General features: G+C 47.9%; 1 protein-coding gene across 4 annotated transcripts; it reads left to right on the top strand.

Moving 5' to 3' along the window:
• Positions 1 to 28: 28 nt before the first annotated feature.
• Positions 29 to 18,082, top strand: MIGA2 (mitoguardin 2). 4 transcript variants are annotated; one of them, XM_055795574.1, is made up of 16 exons: positions 29 to 157; positions 1,285 to 1,527; positions 2,194 to 2,389; positions 3,340 to 3,452; positions 5,751 to 5,868; positions 6,438 to 6,577; positions 8,124 to 8,241; positions 8,425 to 8,525; positions 9,010 to 9,125; positions 9,539 to 9,611; positions 10,248 to 10,334; positions 10,993 to 11,091; positions 11,322 to 11,456; positions 12,221 to 12,274; positions 13,444 to 13,560; positions 14,189 to 18,082. In XM_055795574.1, exons 2-16 carry the CDS (start codon positions 1,432 to 1,434, stop codon positions 14,387 to 14,389), a joined length of 1,764 nt encoding a protein of 587 aa, XP_055651549.1. In that variant the 5' UTR covers positions 29 to 157; positions 1,285 to 1,431; the 3' UTR covers positions 14,390 to 18,082. The 4 variants fall into 4 exon arrangements, with proteins under 4 accessions (XP_055651549.1, XP_055651544.1, XP_055651534.1 ...); XM_055795569.1 differs by having other exon boundaries at positions 2,179 to 2,389; positions 8,127 to 8,241; XM_055795559.1 differs by having other exon boundaries at positions 2,179 to 2,389.
• Positions 18,083 to 18,918: the final 836 nt, after the last annotated feature.

The raw sequence follows: 18,918 nt of genomic DNA, 5'->3' as shown, positions 1-18,918 counted from the left end.
TGGCTAGAGGGGCGCCGAGGGGGCGGTAATCGGCGGCGGCCTCCGCCCCCGCGCAGGGTAGGCTGCGGCGCGAGGGAAGGAGACGCTGCCCTTCCGCGGCCATGGCGCGACGCGCGGGGAGAGGGCGCCGCGCGGGGCCGCGCGCTCCCCCGCCACGGTAAGTGGTGCCGACCGCGCTCCTGGCGGGGGCCGGGCCCGGCAGGCCGCACCATCGCCGGTGGGGGGAGGGAACGGGGACCCCCGGGTGGAACCGGGCCTGCCGGAGGGGGGGGGGGGGCTCGCTGGGGCGCAAAGGGTCTGGGACCCGCCCCGGGATGCAGGGCTGCGGGAGGCCTGCGGGCGCCTGGGATGCGGGTGGTGCCCCAGGATGCGCGGGCGCAGCGGGCCCGGGGGATGCGAGGGGCCTGGAGGAGCGCGGGGGGCCCGGCGAGCCTCGTTCGCGGGGCCGCAGCTCGCCGCAGTGCCGGTGCGGGGCGCCCCCTGCGCGGGGCCTGCCTGGGTGGGAGCCTGGCCCCCGCGGCCTGGGCTGCCGGCCCGCTCCCGGTGACCCCCGACGGGGCCCGTGCCCGCGGTGTCTCGCCCTTTGCTCTCCGCGTCTCAGCTCTGGCCCGGACGCCGCGTTTCCCCCTGCGGGGAGCGCCCGGCCCCGGCCCCGCAGCGCTCGGGCCCTGTCGGGAGGCGGCTGCGGGGGACGCCGGGGTCCGGAGCCGGATCAGTGCGGGGCCGAAGGCTCCGCAACTTCATGGTGTTGAAAAAGCGACCCCCCGCCCTGGTTCCGATCCGTTCTGGTGTAGCTCTGCCCCACCGCAGAGCCGTGCCCCCTCCCCAGCTCCAGCGCGGCCAGCAAAGCCCTGCCGCGTCCTGGGCAAACACCCTTTTGAGTTTTGAGCTCTTGAGCCGGCCTGCAATGCACAGAACACTGTGTGAAAGCCGAGTTTTGACAATGAAAGCATACACGTGGTTATTTGCAATAATTTTTTTTTTATATGGGGACTGCAAACAAAATCCCTCTGACCATGTGCAGCCAGTTCTGGTGCATGTAGAAATCTCTGGCAGCTGTCGAGTCCAAGGATGTGGCCACTGTAGAGCAGGCTGGGGATCTGCCCCTGTGGTTGGTCGGGCAAGCAAAAAAATTGCTGCTTGGTGAGAAGATGCTTTAGATCCGCTTGGCTCTAGCAACATTGCTGCTCCGAGTGACCTGGTGTGTGGTTTGTGAAGTACACTACAAGGAGGTGCAGGCTGTGTGTTCCCTTCCCTTGCCTGATTTTTCTCCTTTCCCTGCAGGAGGAAGGTTGCTGGATGAAAGCTGACCCCAGGACTCCGAGCCAGATATCAGAGAAAAGCTGGATTTCTTTGTGAGCAGCTCACACAGCATCTGCAAGTGCCCTTCCCCATCGTGGCTTCCAGAGGTGCCGAGATCCTTGTGCAGATATGGCATTTAGAAGGACAGAGGGAATGTCCATCATCCAGGCCTTGGCAATGACTGTGGCAGAGATCCCTGTGTTTGTTTACACAACTTTCGGGCAGGTACAAGAAACAGGAAGGGCTTTTCTTCATGTTCTTTGGGTTTTCTCTTCAGAGGTTGCCTGTGTTAGTTGTGAGGGACAGAGGTGTAATGGGGTGATGCTGGGGGACCTGGGCAGTTTACGGGTTTGTGAGAAGTGCGTGGAGAGTTTGGGGTGGTGGAAGAGAACTGCTCAGGGTGGGCTTGGAGAGGGGAGCGAAGGGCTTCCCCCATCCCTCCCTGGGAGAACACCCAGGTTCAACCTTGTTCTTCATCAAAGGCACTAAAATAATACTTTTATTTTAAAGAAGAGTAATTTATTTCCCACTTGTAGTAATATAGCACCTGGGGTGACAAAGCTTAGATACATACCAGGGTTTTAGAGGTGAGCTTGGGTAGCCTGGGCTGCATTTGGTACAGGCTGTGTGCAAATTTTGCAGTGTGTTTTGGTAATGAGGATTGAGACCAAGTTCTCCAGGTTCTGTCAAAATGATGCTCCCCAGTTTCTCGACTGGTAAGTCCTAGTTGTGTAGCAGGAGCTGAAGGAGCTGAGCTTTGTGGGTGGGAGGGGAAATGCCAAGGTGTCTTCTGTTTGAGGCTGCTTTTTTTTAAAAAAAAAAGGGTGGTGGAGTTGTTTTTTCATTGTTGCTCTTCTGTATCTTTTGTGTTTAAAGTCTGTCTTCTCTCAGCTGCGGCTCTCTCCAGGCCTGCGTAAGGTGCTGTTTGCTACAGCTCTTGGGACAGTTGCATTGGCTCTTGCAGCTCATCAGTTGAAGCGTCGTCGTTGTCGAAAGAAGCAGATCGCTCCAGAGAAGTGTGGCTTTAAGCCTGGAGGGATCACAGTGCCCATCTTGCCAACCAGAAGGGTCTCTTCTGTGAAGAAAGGTTGGCCTTGCAAAAAAGGAAAGTCCCAAAAGCCTTTTGTGAGGGAGCAAAGAGGGTGTACAGGGAACGAGGGGAAGTTCCTGACAGCCGAGGGGAGAGGAAAGCAATGCCATTTGTGTGGTGCGTTGATGCAGAATGAAATTAGAAGCCTGAAGCACACTGCCATGAACACAGGGTTAGCGGAGGAAAGGGAGAGACCCTGAGCTCAAAGCCCTTGTGAGAAAAAACTGACACTGAGGTTTTCACATAAGGTTTGCAGTTCCCTTTCCCCTTCCTACAGAAGGACTGTGGACCCGTTATGCCATGCTTCCCCTGACGATAATGACCCGGGGCACACAGTGACCTGATTGCGTATTGATCTTGGCAATGCCGATATGGTGCCTGACCCAGGGGTCCCATGTACAGCCACGTCGGTGAGCTTGGGCTGTCAGGAGAGGGTGGCCTGGGCCAGGCTGGGGACTTGGGAGTGTCCATCCAGCTCTGCGGTGGCTCTTGCACCTTGGCCAGCTTCTTCATCTGGTTGTATTGCTTTTTGGGGTAAGACTGACCCAGGTCCTCAGCAAAGCATTCTAGGGATTAAGCATTTGTTTTGTGAAACGTATGAAAATCTTTTAAGTGTTTTTAATAATAACCAAGGGAGTGATGTCAGTGCTCTGCCTGGCCTGAGGGAAGCTGGAGGAGTTTCTTCTTGATGCTTTTCACTTGCCTCCTGCCATCCATGGGTGGTGGATAAATATTCATTCCTCAGTCTCAGGTCCCCACTGATACCAGCTGTCTTAGTGTCTCGGAGCAAAAGAGAGCATACAGCAGATCTGTGACTTATGTCTCAGTATTGGATGCTGCTTTGCCCGTTTGCCATCACACTTGACAGGGTGACCTTCTCCTCCCTATTCACAGCTACAATGAACTGGGCCTAAAATCCTGTTTTTGTATGACCTTCCCAACTGCAGGATACTCCAGCAAGAGAGTCCAGAGTCCTGGCAGCAAAAGCAATGACACGCTCAGTGGGATTTCCTCCATCGAGCCCAGCAAACATTCCAGTTCCTCCCACAGCCTCGGCTCGGTAAGGACCTTCTCAGCTGGGCTGGGAGAAGCAGGGCTGGGGTATGTGAGTGCACTTACCTGTAACAAGATCACCAAGTCCTTGGGCTTATGCTGCCCAATGGATAATGCCAGAGCTTTTGGAGCAGAACAGGTTACAGCATAATTGTAGGGTGTGTTCTGTTATTAACCTTACCATGACTGGAGTTGCCTGTGTGAAATCAGAGCGGCATTTTCCAGTGGCCATGAGCCCCAGGGTACATCCCACTTTGGCCAGCAAGGGGCTGCAAGAGGCACTTGTGTGTGGGACATGGCTGTGATTCCTCAGGGCTCTCTGTGACCCCCCTCAAGGAGCGAGGCTGGCTGTTGCTGGGTCTCACAGTAATGGGGAGCTTGTTTGCTTCCCTCCATGGTAGGGGTTTGGGTGGCCCAGCAGCCCCTGTGCCAGTACAACCATCTTGTGCTGGGGCTGCTCCTAGGTTGTTAAAAGCACATTAACTACCAAAACCTGGTAGCTCTGCTCAGGAAACAGTGCAGTTTGAGAACATGGCCTAGCCATTCTACTTCCTCCAAAGCCAAAAGCAGCCTGTAAATACAGGTAATTCAGGCTTAACCAGCAGCAGAAGTCATCACTGCTTTTATCCGCCTCTTGTGAGACCAAATGCAGAAGCACTGGGCTGCTTTTGTGGCTTCAAGACATCTTTTACATCCCTGTTGCTCAAAGCCTCACGTGCTGCTGTTGGAGCAGTAGGTGGCACAAGCAAACCTCTGGAGCTTGGTGAACAGCACCTTGCTGCAAAACACCCTCTTGGCATCACCCACCTGGGCTCGGTGGCTGCTCAGCCATGCTGGGGCAAGAAGAGGGGAAAATCACCCCTCCGAAGGGAGCTGTCAGCCACCAGCACCTTACAGTACGCACAGGCATTGCTGTATTTTGGCTTGTCCTGTACAGCTAAACCACCAGAAAGTTGCCAAAAATCTGTGCCGGACAAAGTGTGTCTCCAGCAGGCGGCAGTGCCGGCACGGCGCTGGGCGTGCAGCCTGCACCAGTATCACTCCCCTGGGGTAACTGGGATGTGAGGGCATGGGTCACTGAGAGGACTGAGCTGTGCCCAGCTCTGGCCTCCCTCCCCCTGCAGCCACTCTCGCGTCCGTTTAACTCCTGTGTGCCGTCTCCCTTCCCACAGATGCTGTCTGGGTTTTGTGTTGCTAAAGTCTGTTTCTCTTTAGACAAACTAAATTCTTTTTTCCACTGCTGGTGCATGGGTGGGGTCTGTTCCTGTACCCCCTTCATTGTGTGGGAGCTGATCATCTGTGATGCTGTACTCATTGCTTTCACGTTACTCGATGGAAAAACAGCTCATCCTTTGCACAGCTGCAGCTTCTGCCGGCATGCTCTGCTGCTTTCTGGTGCTCTTCTTTGCCATCCAGTAAATAAGTCAGCAGCAGTGCACTGATTTGCAGTTCTGGATCTCAAGGTGATTTATTAACACTCCACAGACATTAATCAATGGAGGCAGGGCAAGAATTCATCTGTCAGATGATTACTGTAGCTTTTTTCTGCTATCATGCTCACATTTGGTCATCTTTCTCTAAGCCGTGTGGAAACACTGGTCATTGATAGTGTTTGAGCCCAGTGCTTTACTGGGTCAGACTTTAGAAAACATTTATGCCCTAGTGTGAAATTGCAGAAAGCTGAGTTTGCTGTGCGGATCACAGTGCTCAGCCCTCCCAGGAGAAGGTTTGGTTACAAAGAGAAGAGCAAGGATCCCCCTGGCCAAAGCCCTCAGCTGTATTTTTGCTGGTAATCTGTTCGTTTGTTTGGACTGTGGTCGCTCCCCTCTGACTTAGTGGTTTTGTATGGACAGCTGGGGCTGACGTGAACTTTCTATCAAAATCCTTGTGCTTTTGTAGAGGTTACTTTGGAGTTTTCTTGGGCTGTCGCCTCCATCCGTGCTCACCATTGTACAGCTTGCCGTTTCCTAACAAAGCTTCGGTGTAAATTGGTTGGGAAGATATTTCCCACACAACTTTCTGTGCTCTCAAAGGTGACGCTGCGGTGTGGGGTGGAGGAGGGGAGGACTTGTCACCTTGCCTTCCTTCTCAGCACTGTGGCTCTTGGCAGTTAACAGTGTAGTGTGAACCCAAGCGGGAGGGAGCCGGTAACCCTGGAGACCTTCCCCTTCCCAGGTGCGGAGTACCGGTACCGGGAAGTGGCTTATTGTTGAAATGTAACTGGTGATGGTGTTTGTGTGGTCTTAGCATTGCTACCCTTGGAGAGAATTCAAAAGGCATTTGCTGCTTTGCTCCCTTCCTGCAGATGGTAGCAGTCAACTCCTCAAGTCCTACACCAGCATCGGCAGGGGTGTGGGAGGCCCAGGCAATGGGAGATGCTGGAGCCATTGCTGATTCCAGTGCAGAAAGCCTTTATGTTCAAGGTAAACAAGCACGGGAGGAACATTGCCCAGGGGAGGGGGGCACAGTTTATCATTGAGAGAGCAAAAAGAGGGTGTAAATTGAGATAGAGCATCAGTAGTCAGTGTAGAGCTCTAACAGGAAGCTCTCTCCCGTGCTCAACTTAAAACTCAGTCACTTGTTAGTTATAAAAATCCCATCTTCTCCTGAAGAAACATTTCTCTGTTTTCTCAGTGAATGATTTACTTCCAAAATACTGTTCTTTGACCAGCAGGCTCACCTTGTGCAGAGAATAGTATTTTGGAAGTAACACGGCTGATGTTTTAACCAGCTTGGGGAGGTTCTCAGTAACTTCTAATCCAAATTAAACCATATTTAAAAGGGAAAGAAATATTACATTACCTATTAGTTTATATATTAATGTTTTTATGTATATTACATATTCATTCATATAAGAAAGTATTATTTCTTAGCAGTTGGAGAGAGGCTTCCTTCTTTGGTGGATTATCTGAGTGAGGAAGGACTCGTGCTGTGTCGCTTTGCTTCTAAGTGGCCTGGGACTCTCACAGCTTGTATTTGTTTGCATTGCCAGGCATGGAGCTGTTTGAGGAGGCCCTGCAGAAGTGGGAGCAGGCACTGACCATCAGGCAGAGGGACAGTACTAGTACCAGCACCCCCATGCCCTGGGACAGCAAGAAACAGCAAGAGAGCATGTCTGAGAGCATCCCAGAGGTGAGTGCCCACTTTTTCCTTGCATTTGCCAGCTGGGGAACATGCTGGAAGGCCAGCCCTGGTGCTGGGAGCAGTAATAAGTAAAAGGTTAAAAGAAGAGCAAATTAAGGGCAGAGTTGGGCCAGACTCTGTTTAAGAGCTGTCTGTATCTGCCGCTTCCTTATGCAACGTGAGTGGGTGTTTTTAATTTCTTTTTCTTGTTAATAAGTCTCACCCCCTCATTCCCCAGCTTTTCTATTCACCTTCCAGCATCATGTCAGTCACTGTCATGCAAGTCCTCCAGTAGCAGAGACTGCGGTAGGAAAAGGCTGTAACGAATGCAGCACCAGAGAGGAGGAAATAGCTTTTTGCCTGGCAGTGTTGTCTGTAACTCTTAACACGTTCAAAAGTGGAGATCTTCATGGCTGCTATCACTTCCTAGGAAGCTGGGTGGAGAAACAGAGGCCAGCTGCCTGTGTATATTAGTGAGTAAAGCAAAGCAGTAACTCAGTAGGAGTGAAGCATGCCCCTGCTCACTGAGCTCACTTGCACTCACCCTGGAAGGGCAGGGACTTGTGTCACTCGTTCAGCATATACAGCTACAGAAACCACTATTTTGGGACAATGCCTGCTGTCTTGGACTTGAGGACTATGCAGGGAAGACTTCTGATAAGAGGAGATCTGAACTAGAGTGGCTCAGTGACAGCCACAAAGCTTAAAAGAGCAGCTGTAGCTCAGGGCTGTGAAAGGCGCTAAACTCCCAGCTCTCCAGGAGTTCTCACTGGCAGAAAGGGCTCCCAGCTGTTCATAAACAGGGCCTGCTGTAGTAAGTATGTGGGATATCTGTCTTTTGTGCTGGGCAATATTTAAACAAATCTGGATTTGCATGTTGTTGTCTCTCCTTGGAAAGTCCCACAGTATTTCTAAAACTGACTTAAAACCAGTTGATTCTTTATCAAAATAGATTTCATGCTTCTTATTAATGCTTTTGTCTTTTGGGTGAGATACACAGACACAGGGGTGTGAAGGCAAGATTTTGTATAAGTCTAATTTTTCTCCCTGACTTTTTTCTTCCTATCCTCCTGTGCTGCTTATAGAAAACTTTGCTTGTGCCCAGCATCTTAATCCAAGGACTCTTACTCTGTTGTCCAGTTCTGGACACTCTGTTGTATTCAACACAGGTTTTCTGATGTGATTCTCTCCTGAAATTAGGCACAAGTCAGGAGAATTAAGTGATCTGTAACTCATTAAAATACCATTTTTTCTGGATGGCAGGCTAAAGTTCTTAAGTTCGTTCTTCCCTTTTTTAACAGGGGGAAAAAAAATTGTTAAGCTAAAGAGCCAGAGGGTTTGAACTGGCTATGTAGAAGCTTCCCTACCCGTGTATTATTAGCTGCACTGTAGGATTAATGAGTCCTCTCTTTTTTTTTTTTTCCTTTTTTTTTTTTTAATCATTTAATCTGCAAACTGTAAATCCCATTTTACTGAAAATTTCCTTCCATATTTGTGCTGTCGATCTGTCTCTGCCCAGCTGGCTAACTAAGAGTGGCATTTCTGTATGTTCAAGGAGGAGTCCCAGAAAAGGGAGTTTGCAGAGAAGCTGGAGTCCCTCTTGCACCGAGCCTACCACCTCCAGGAAGAGTTCGGGTCTTCGCTTCCATCAGACAGCATGCTGCTGGATCTGGGTATGGGAGCTGGGTTAGAGATGCATTAAAATACCAGTTTCCTGTCTAGTTTTTTTGTCTTTTCTGTAAGCTGGAGTGACAAAGTGGTGTTTGTGGGGGTGGGGGAGAGAGAGTGAGCACAGGAGCTAAGAGGAATGGTAGTCCATAAACTCCCAACACATGGAGCTTCTTCCTCTCCTCCAGAGAAGACTTTAATGCTTCCACTGACGGATGGGTCATTGCGGCTTCGGACAGATGATGAAGACAGCTCAATTTCCGAAGAGTCTTTCTTCTCTGCAGCAGAGGTGACTTAAATTTCAGCTGTGTGTCACAGTCCAGCTGCTTGCAGGGGAGCCACAAAGGCAGTGGAGCCAAACACGTCTTGGTAGAGGAAGATGATAAAACATGGGGCAACAACCCCAACCTAGGAGGTTCATGATGGATATTAAGAAAAGCTTTTTAATTAAGGGCATGGTGCAGCCCTTTCCAACCAGCATTTCCACCTCATCTTCCTACCTACTGTAGAAAACGTGCCGTAACAGCTAGGAAAGTACCGTAAATCTGATGTGGTGTGGCTTTGTTGTATAAATTTTAGGGGATATTGAGTTGTCTCAGAGCTGAGACAGCTTTGAAACTGTGGGAAAAGTAATGTCTTTGCATGAAATAATGGGCACTGACAAAAGGGTGCTAGCTGAAGAAGGCATATCTTGCTTGTGTGCAGTCTCTGAGTATTTGCAAACATTTAACAAGATCATTTTGTTCTTCCCATGTCTCTTGCCACCTCTACAGCTCTTTGACTCTCTCCACTTTGAGGACATACCATTCCACCTCTCTAAGCCCGTAGCAGCATATGAAGAAGCTCTGCAGTTAGTGAAAGAAGGGAAGGTTGCATGCCGGACACTGAGGTGAAGTGCCAGCTGGAGTTGTGGGTCCTTGTGTCGCGGCTCTTTTGAGCAGCCCTATAACCAGAATAACCCTTTGGGGCTGGAAGCTCTTAGCATCCTTCCTGCTGGTTTGGACTTCCCAGGGAACTAGCCCCATATTTTAGGACGCAGATGTTAAGAAAGGGCAATGGTCCGGGGAAATTAATAATGGGAAATGTGACTGTCCTGAGGCTGGCTGGTGTAGTCCTGTGCTGTAACAGCCTTTGCAGAGATGCTCTGGTGCCCCAGGGAGCTGTACAAAGGGAACGCAGTTGTTACTTTCTCCTAGGCACAGACAGGGATTTTTTTTTCTCTTTTTTTAGGTGACCATAGTTGGTAGAAACACAGACATGAGGAGAGCTGAAATTTATTCAGTTCTTCCCCTTTCCCTCTAGGACAGAGCTTCTTGGCTGCTACAGCGACCAGGATTTCCTTGCGAAGCTGCATTGCATCAGGCAGGCCTTCCAGGTGAGAGCAGCTCGAGGCTCTTGGGCTCCTGCGGTACGTTGCTGCCAGCAGCACATTCTCCTCCACCAGCACAGAGAAGTCTCAGCCTCTCTAGAGCAAGTAAAAGCAGCAGCAGCCCAAGCTCCCCTTGCTTAACTCTGTAATCCCATCCTGATCAATTTGATTAGGAGAGTAAGTAGATCCCCTGGTCCCTGTGCCCAGCTTGGGTGGTGGTTCCATGGCTGCTGATGCTGATTTAGTTCAGGGAAGTTAAAGTTTAGAAATTTGAGAGCTGCCCAGAAGCTGGTACTCCCACTTAAGGCTGGAGTCAAACCTCTGAGATAGGGGAGCAAGTTTTCCTTCTCCTTAACCACAGTCCTTTTCCTGGCAATGTGAGTCTAGAGCCTGAACAGCAGCTTTTGTGCCCTGGCCCCACTCCCAGCCTGTGGCTCCATTCTTGTCACTTCCAGTCTTTCAGCCTAATTTTGAACTTGCTTCCTGGAGACATAAGTTTTGTTTCTAGACTCCAGCTTATTGAAGGTTAATGATACTGGTGTATGCAGCATTGCAGTGCTTTGTCTTGTCCTTTTTTTCTCCCAAGTCAGAATTTGTGTGGGCGTAGGCACTCACAGGAGACTTCTTGTGTTCCCTTTGCAGGAGCTGCTGGAGGATGAAAGCAATCAACTGTTTTTTGGGGAGGTTGGGAAGCAAATGGTGATAGGACTGATGACAAAGGCTGAAAAGGTAGGAAGTTTATATAACAACTAAGCTGTGTCTTGAGTACAGGGACACTTGTTCCTCCATCCTGACCCAGAGTTTGTCCAGTGTGTTGGAAGAAGAAAACTGCATCTGTGTGCTGGTGACTATTGTGAGAAATAAACCACTTGTGTTTTTAATCTTGCTTAACCAAATTCTCTTGAAAGCCTCTCTGTGCATCTCCTGTCCACAGTTTTGATGCTGTGCTTCATGGGAGCAAACAGAGGGTACAGGCTGTGCATCAGTGACAGCATCATCTCAAGGAATGTAGGAAAGGGAAAGGATAATTAAACCTTTGCATCAGTTCTCAGATCACTGACTTAATCAGGGGATGACCAATGACTAGATGGAGATTGTTGCTTGCACAGCGTTAGACCCTCAGTGGCTTACTGTGTGTACGGGTGTCTCTGCTCCACTTTCTTCAAGGAAGTGGCTGATGTAGGTGCTTTGAGTCACAGCTGAGCCTAGGGTGATCCATGTCTCCCAGAAATAAATTGTCTCTGCACAAAGAGTGTTTTAGCTAAAAACTTCACCCAGTCACATGCATTGATGTTGATGTTAGCTCAAAATAGAGCAGTCAAACTTTAGTGAAATATGCCCACAGCTGTTGTACCTCCTGAAGTGTTTTGTTTCTCTGCCCTCCCAGAATCCCAAAGCTTTTCTGGAAAGCTACGAGGAGATGCTGCATTATGCACTGAAGCAGGAGACCTGGCCGACCACTCAGCAGGAGCTGGAGGGAAGAGGGGTTGGTAAAGACATTATCTCCACAAAGTTGCAGAGGAGTTGGAGGATAATGGATATGTAGGAATGGCCCAGGAGTGAAAGAACTGCCACTGATATACTATTACATTGCGTACTTCAGCTTGTTACATTTTGTTGCTTCAAACCAAAAGAGTAAAGTCCATGGCTTTTTTTTGGTTGGTTTTTTTTTTAAAAAAACTTGTTCCCTTTACAGACTGGTCTGCTTTCTGACAGGTGGTGTGCATGAGTTTCTTTGATATTGTGCTGGACTTCATCCTCATGGATGCTTTTGAGGATCTGGAGAACCCACCCTCCTCCGTGCTAGCTGTGCTACGCAACCGCTGGCTCTCCGACAGCTTCAAGGAGACGGTGCGTTAAATGAGGAGTCCTTGTGCAGAGCGCGAGATCACAGTGCCGAGGCTAGGAAAGAGAATAACCTCAGGTGTCTGGGCTGAGCTGAATTTTCTCTTTAGAAATACCACACTTTCTGAAGCTCTAAGCAGCAATCTTCTGGTTACATGTAAATTGTTTACAGAAAAGCTTTGCTTATTTTGGAGGCGTCTGGCTGGCTTCAGTAGAATTATTTCCCTAGCAACCTTTATCAGTGATGCCATGCAAATGTTAAAAGATGACATTCATTTAGTGAATGACAGTAAGAGGATCAAAATGTAGGGAAAAACATGTGTGTGTTTCTGCACCTAGCCATTCATTCTGGTGGTACCTCAGCAGACACCGAGGCTAAAGTAGCAGTGCTTTCCTCTAGTCCTGGTCCCCACCTGCGTATTTAAGACTGTTAAGTTTCATAGACTGAGAAGAAGATGGTTGGGAGGCACCTTCTAACAGTGGTCTGCTTAGAGTCTGCATTCTGGGGTGTTTGGCAACTGTGCCAGATCATACTAGCAATCTTCAAAAACACCAGCTTTTCTGGAATGGATCTGGAATGGCTAAGCTGCTTCCAGTTTGCTTTGATTTTGTCACTAATTTTAGAGTTGCTGGCACAAAAGGCCCACTGCTTTGATATTTTGATGGCAATGTCTTGGTAAACTGGGTTTGGGTATTTTTTGGTTGGTTTGTGAGGTTTTTTTACTGATGTTACTGTGCAGTAACTGATGGTCTCTCTCTGTTAATTGTAGGCTCTAGCAACTGCTTGCTGGTCAGTTCTGAAAGCAAAAAGGAGGCTTCTGATGGTAAGCAAAATTAATTAAAAGGGAGAGAATCTGATGTATTTGAAGCTGAAAAGCTGATGCCTAGATCTTGACAAAATACAAAACCTAGGTGGTGTAAGACTGAAATGAATCACGTTCTTCGTGATGCCTTAGAGCACTGGGGTCCTGCTGTCATTGCTCCAGTGCCATGCCAGTATTTTACTGAACCGGTCTGAGTCTGTTCTCCTTTTTTCTTGATGTGAGGATTCAAACGACAACGTTACCTGTCTGGTATTCCCTCTCTGCTTGCAGTACTGTAGGAACGCTCACAGACAGCGAGCAACAAGGGGCTGCTCCTGAACTGTAGTTTCCCTGCTGGCAGTGCAATGAATGGCTCACACGTTTCTCTGCTTCCCAGCACCGATTGCTGACTCACTATTACAGGGGTCCTCAAACTATGGCCCATGGGCAGGATACGGCCCCCCAGGGTCCTCAATCCAGCCCCCCGTATTTACAGACCCCCCTGCCCCTCCCCCGCTGGGGGTTGAGGGGGGAACCAAGCAGCCGCAGATGACTGCCTGCCACTTCATCCGTGCCGGCCCCCTGGTTAAAAAGTTTGAGGACCCCTGCTATTACTTGGTCCATTTCCCTTAAATCTGTAGCTAGTATTTCTAAAGTATCACAGCAGATGAGTTCATGGACCTGGGGAACAGGAAGCTGCAACTTTACCAGCCCTGTTCTGCCACAGGGTCTGTGGCCTCTGGCGAGTTTTCTGCTCCTGTCCCACAGCCAGCTGGTATGACAGGGTTTGCCTCTTGAGGTGGTACAAAGAGAAATGAGAGTGGTGGAAGCTGTATTGGTGCTGTCATGCAGTAGCTCTGTCTTGGATATTTGCATGCCCTTTCCTGGCTCAGTCTGGAGATTATAAGTAGAGCCTATAAAGATGCTCGATGGCTGCCTTTCATGTTTTTTTATTTATTTTCTTCCTGAAATAGCAGTTTAGAAACATGAGGATAGAAAGCTCTAGTCATCCTTCAGGGGCTCTGAACGATAAATGCAATTCTGCAGGAAGAGGTGTTCTTAAAGTAGCTCTAAACTTCAGTTACTGAAGCACGGTGCTTTCTGGCAGGGAATTTGGTAGCTGATACGGAATAAGCTGCTAATTCTGTCTGAAAGTAAAGACCAACCAATTCTTCCCTTCCCTGTGGCAGGTACCAGATGGCTTTATCTCTCATTTCTACTCCGTATCGGAGCATGTCAGTCCTGTTCTAGCCTTTGGTTTTCTGGGGCCCAAGCAGCAATTATCTGAAGTCTGCAGTTTCTTCAAGGTAAGATGGCTTTTCTGTACCTAATCTGTGTGGACCTCCTGTCTTCTGGCTTAAAACTGCAGATGTGTGCTTCTGATGACTGATGTGGCACTAAGAAACTCAGCTCTGTACAAAATCTTTCTAAAAATCACAGGGGTTTGAGATGCAGATTGCTGAATTGTGATTGATAAGAATTCCCAACACAGTTTACCATAGCTGGTAGCAAAAATTTGTGATGAGATCAATTTATACCATCAGTCCTGGAAAAGATTACAGGTGCATATGCTGAAAGAATATCTTGTCTGAGAGTACGTGGGGTCTGACAAGTTACAGATTTGATTTTAAAGCCTAAATCCTCTTGTTCTTGTAGATAATATCATGAGAAGCTGTGATGGCATTCATTGATGTTTTCATGGATATTGCCATGGCCATCAGCATTGCTTTCCTGACTTCAGGAGCTCTGCTGTCCTGTTACAGAGGCATGAGGGCATCTAGCCACAAAAGTAATACCCAGCCTGAAGCAGATCTTTTCTTGGATGGCAGACATGCAGATTTCTTTGTGGGGTTCTCTCCTTGCTGCATCCAGGTAGCTGGTATTGGTGGGTGGGAGGAGGTCTTCTTACTGTAAACTTTCCTTTTGCCTTTGCAGCACCAGATAGTACAATACCTGAAGGACATGTTTGATTTGGACAACGTGAGATACACAACAGTGCAGTCACTGGCAGAAGACATTTTGCAGCTGTCACGGCGGCGCAGCGAGATCCTCTTGGGATACCTGGGCACCGAGACCTCCCCTGAGATGAATGGCATGCTTCCTGGTGAAAATGAGCCACTGAAGGAACTCATCTGATGTCAGTCAGGGGAGGAAAACAGTTTTGTACAAGGACCTTTTTCTTCCCAAAGATGGATAAAACTACCTGCAATGTGCGGTGGCGGCAGCAAGACTATCGCAACACACAGCAGCCTGGTGGGACCTTCTGCTTTTTGTAGCCAGTAGTGTTTGCTGGGATGGATCCAGGACCACTTGCCAGATTATGGTTTGAATTTCTTCTTTGTTCCACCTTCCTGTTCTACTGTTATTATTATTATTATTATTATTTTTAATGTGTCATATAAACCACAAACTGCCTGGGCCCAGACTTCTACCCAATTCTCTTGAATAGGGCAATATATATACCTGTTTTGCCTGTGTGTTTTCTGGGAAATAACCCCTGATGTTTACGATTGTGTGTGGGAGCAGGAACATCATTGGTAAATTCTCCACTTGACCCCTAGCTTCTCAAGGAGGCTTTGTTTGCTTTGGGATTTTTATCATTGTTCTTCTCTGCTGTGTTTCTGCAGACAATTACTGCTGATTTTTACCTTATGTGCTTTAACGCATGCAATGTGACTGGCAAAGATTTCTTTCCCAGGGAGGAAGATATACTTGTGTAAAGCACTGAAGTAAAATTCAGACTTTTGTAACCAGTCTGAAGCTCTAAGGAAGCTGGTCTGTTCCCACTGTGGTGCTGCTCTTTGCAGGCCAGATGACAGGCTCCCTGCTTAGGAGGTTGCTGAGGTCTATGTCTGCCCCTAAGGCAAGCCAGTGTGAGGAAGAGGTGGATTTGCAACCTGCCTGTGCATGCACAAAGTCTCTTTAACGTCCATCAAAGTGCCTTGCTGTATTTCAGAATGAGCCAGCATCAGTTTTCCTTGGGGAGGAGGTGTGGGGCGTACACAAGCAGAGGGAACCGATACAGGATGGTGCCTTTTCCTATAATGCACAAGTTAGTAAGAGGTGTAGATGCTGGATGTGGTGTACGAAAGGGGTTATGTGTACAGATAGCTGGAGGCCTGGGATCAAGCTGCTAGAGAGGAAACAACTCTTCATAGTCTGTCAGTCCTAAGAAACATAGCATAATTTTGGGTATAGATCAGACTTACGTATACATACAACCTTGTAGCACTGGGACGGGCTCTTCTCAGATGATGCGATCCTGACTGCACAGCCAGCACCTGAGATCTGGCTGCTCTGGGACACGTGCAGAGCCGGATACTAGTGCAGGGATAGCAGCAGGGGAGTGCACTGGACTTGAGGCAGTCCTGGCTTTTGTGTGAGGTTTGTGGTGATTTGCCAAGTCCTCTGTGAGTGCAGCGCCACAGGTGAAGGCTGAGGGTCCAGCCTGTGCTTTCTCCTGTCTCAGTCCCAGCCTCAGAATGAGGAGGTCTTCGGGGAGAAGAAAATGAGGACTTTCACAAAAACATGGGCTTTGCTGATTTTCTCCCGACTGATTAGTTATTCCTTGTGTCTGTTCCAGGTAAAAGGCACAAGTCTTACGTAGCCATAGTTTTGCAAGGGGGGAAAAAAAAAGAAAGAATCTGGGAGTTTCCGTATGAGTGGAAAGTCAGTGCATGGGCTTAGAGAATACAAATGTCATCTTTCTTCCTCTTCAGATACCTAATGTGGATTCTGCTGACAGAGGCGGGAAGGAAGTAAGCAGGGAAAAAGTAAACAGGAGGAGGTAGAAGTAGATAAATGCTCCTGAGATGCTTGCTAGAGGCTAAGTGCAGAGCATGTAACATCTGTTGCTCGAAGCACATCAGACTGACGTGACTTAGCCTGAAGACCAGCTTAGTGCAATAACCAAGACAGGGCTCAGGCAGAAGTGAGGAGCAGCTGGCCCAAGTGAGGCTGCAGGAGATAAACTGTTGTGGGAAGGATTTAAGAGGCAGCAACTGAAACTAAGAAAAGTCTCTGAGGTGTCCTGGCAGCATGCAGTGAGAGAAGAAACAGAGGATGTTGTTATTAGCCCGACACACCTGCTATAAGTAAACTGTGATTCAAAAGTATGTTAGATTCTGAAAGCAAGTTACTTTGCCAAAACATATGTTTATAGTGCTTTGTGCTCTTGTATGGCTGGTTTAGAAGAAAGAGTAATTTCAGCAGCTTTGTACAGTGGTTAAAAAGATGCTAAAATGTGAAGATTAATGTAATAATATGGATTGTAATTCTAAACAATCGATGCTGTTAATTTCTCATTTTTAGTGTTGTTTTATTTGTATTTATTTACTACTTTGAGTGTCTTTTGGCCTCAGTGTTTGGGGCAGCCTGCCTGCTTCGTGTACAAGACAGAACCCTGGCTGCTGACTTAGGCCTTTTTGCATGCTTGTGGGAGAGGATACTGAAACGGGGTCCCCATGAAGCGAACACGAACTTGCACTGTAGCTTCTTAAGCTAAGAAATTGTAAATTCCTAGTCAATCAAATGGAAGAAAGACAGTCTTATTACAGCTTTACGCTTTTCCTTAGCCCTTATTGCAAATAGGGCATGCTGCCCTCCCAGTGAAGGTAAAGAGGAATCTTCCTTGAGAACATCCGCACCTTATTGAAAGTCGAGTTCTTCCCCGCCGTCCACCAACACTAACTTGCTCCTGCACAAGCTGAGGATGTCTGCTGAGACAAACTGACTTTCTCTTTACTGGGGAGGATGTTAAACTTCTCTACGTGCCCCCCGGCTATTTCCTGGCTGCTCTTTCTCCCTCACCAACCCCAGTGTAGCTTGAGAGGAAAGGCAGTAGTGTTTGCGGCCTCTGACACTTCAGACCAGTGGGTCTGGAGGAGCTGGTCTTGCAGAAGCAGCTCTCCCTGACCAGAGGGGTGCTAGTCAGTGACACGCCGCATTCAGCTCCTTTGGGTGCAAACCTGGGCAGGGGCGCGGGCTGCTCCCACCGGAGCAGGGCTTGGCCCAAAAGGCAGCCCCCTCATACTCATCTGTTTTGCCAGGTAGAGTAAAAGGTTTTGAGGGAACAACCGCCTGCCCTCTGGCTTCGTAAGAGATGGCTAGCAAATCCTTCTTTCCCCAGCATACCGTGTTTAGCAAAGGAAATTCATCAGTATTAGCAGATGAGATAGGTATTTGGGTAGAACCTCTAGAGACAAGATTATTTGCCTTTTTTATAATGAACCCTTATTCTCAAGAGGTTAAATCATTCTGGGCTGACACTTGCAAGATTTTTTAACACTGATGGGGATTTAAAGTAGCTTAGCAGCTACGAAATAAAATCCTTCAATAGTTTCTGATGCTTAAACAGAATTTCCAATATGCATGACTTTCAGTTTTCATGTGGAGGTTGTTAACAGGCTTCACCAGTGGTTACAGTACATACTCAGCACTTTAGTATGTATGCAGAGACTACACCAAATGGCTCTAGGAGAGTCTTTATGATCTTTAAAGCACAAATACCTTAATAATAATAAAAAAAAGCCCAAGGAAAAATCTGCCTTGTGTCTATGAGATCAGTGTGGCTTTGAAGAGCATGACTTGCGCTGTCTCATACAAGGAGGTGGGAAAGCAGGATTTTATTTACCCCTCTTCAGTACAACATTCCTCTGCCATATCTGGAACTAATGAATGTAAACCTGTGCCTGTTCTTCCTTCGTTTCCTAAAGGTGTAAAAATCTGTTCTTGTTTTGCTTCTTTCTTTTTCTTTTCAGCTTTTTTTTTTTTTTAATCTTTAATCTTAGGATGTGGGCATTACAAGTCAAATAAAACTTCCCTTCATGATTGTGGGTTTTGTTTCTAAATTTCCTGGTGAAACTTGCTAGAATCTCAGTCTTTGGTTTCTGATTTAGGTGACAGTTGTGGTGACACCTCTGGTGCTAGAGTGATGGTATAAAACAAGGTTCACTCTCCCTAGAGTCACAATGCTCAACTTGCAGCAAGTAAACTTAAGGGTTTGGTTTGCATGGGGAGTCTTCCTGATTCCACTGAAAACATGTCTGTAGATTAAGTGGGCTATAAAATAAACAAGACAACTCATTGCACTTTGAGTGTGGTTGAAAACTGTGGGGTTTCATTTTTCAGGTTTTTCTTTTTCTGTGGTGGTGTGATTGTCTTTGGGTGTGGTGTGGGTAGGCTAGCAGGCTGCGATAAACTGATAACAGCAGTCCCAGTGAGGAGCAGAATCTCTTAAACATTGTCCAAGTTCTTATAGCAGATTTACTAGCCTCCCCAAACCATGTGAAAGAAACCCAGGGTACAGACTGTGGGTTGCTATCAGAGATGCCCATCTGCTGAGCAATGCAGGAAACTCATTTTCTCATTCTTCTGAAGCAATTACATTGTGCTTAAATACTTTCATTTTTCAAATGATACAGAAACCAGACTGAATCAGATAGGCTGTTTGTTTCCACAGTGATTAAGATTTCATCCATACGCTTAAAAAATAAACCTCAATTAGCATTAATGCAAGCCTGTCATGAACTATGATATATGCAAAAAAGTGTTCAGGAATAGGAAAATTTTTGTCTCGTGCCACACCCTGAACACTGGTTGAAGGAGTTAAAAGGAATTTATCTTAGTTTCCATGGTGTCAGACTGTATACTCCTTACATCTCCAG

Source organism: Falco peregrinus, chromosome 1, assembly GCF_023634155.1.
Source record: "Falco peregrinus isolate bFalPer1 chromosome 1, bFalPer1.pri, whole genome shotgun sequence".
NCBI classification, from domain to species: domain Eukaryota; kingdom Metazoa; phylum Chordata; class Aves; order Falconiformes; family Falconidae; genus Falco; species Falco peregrinus.
This window is presented reverse-complemented; position numbering and strand designations above follow the sequence as displayed.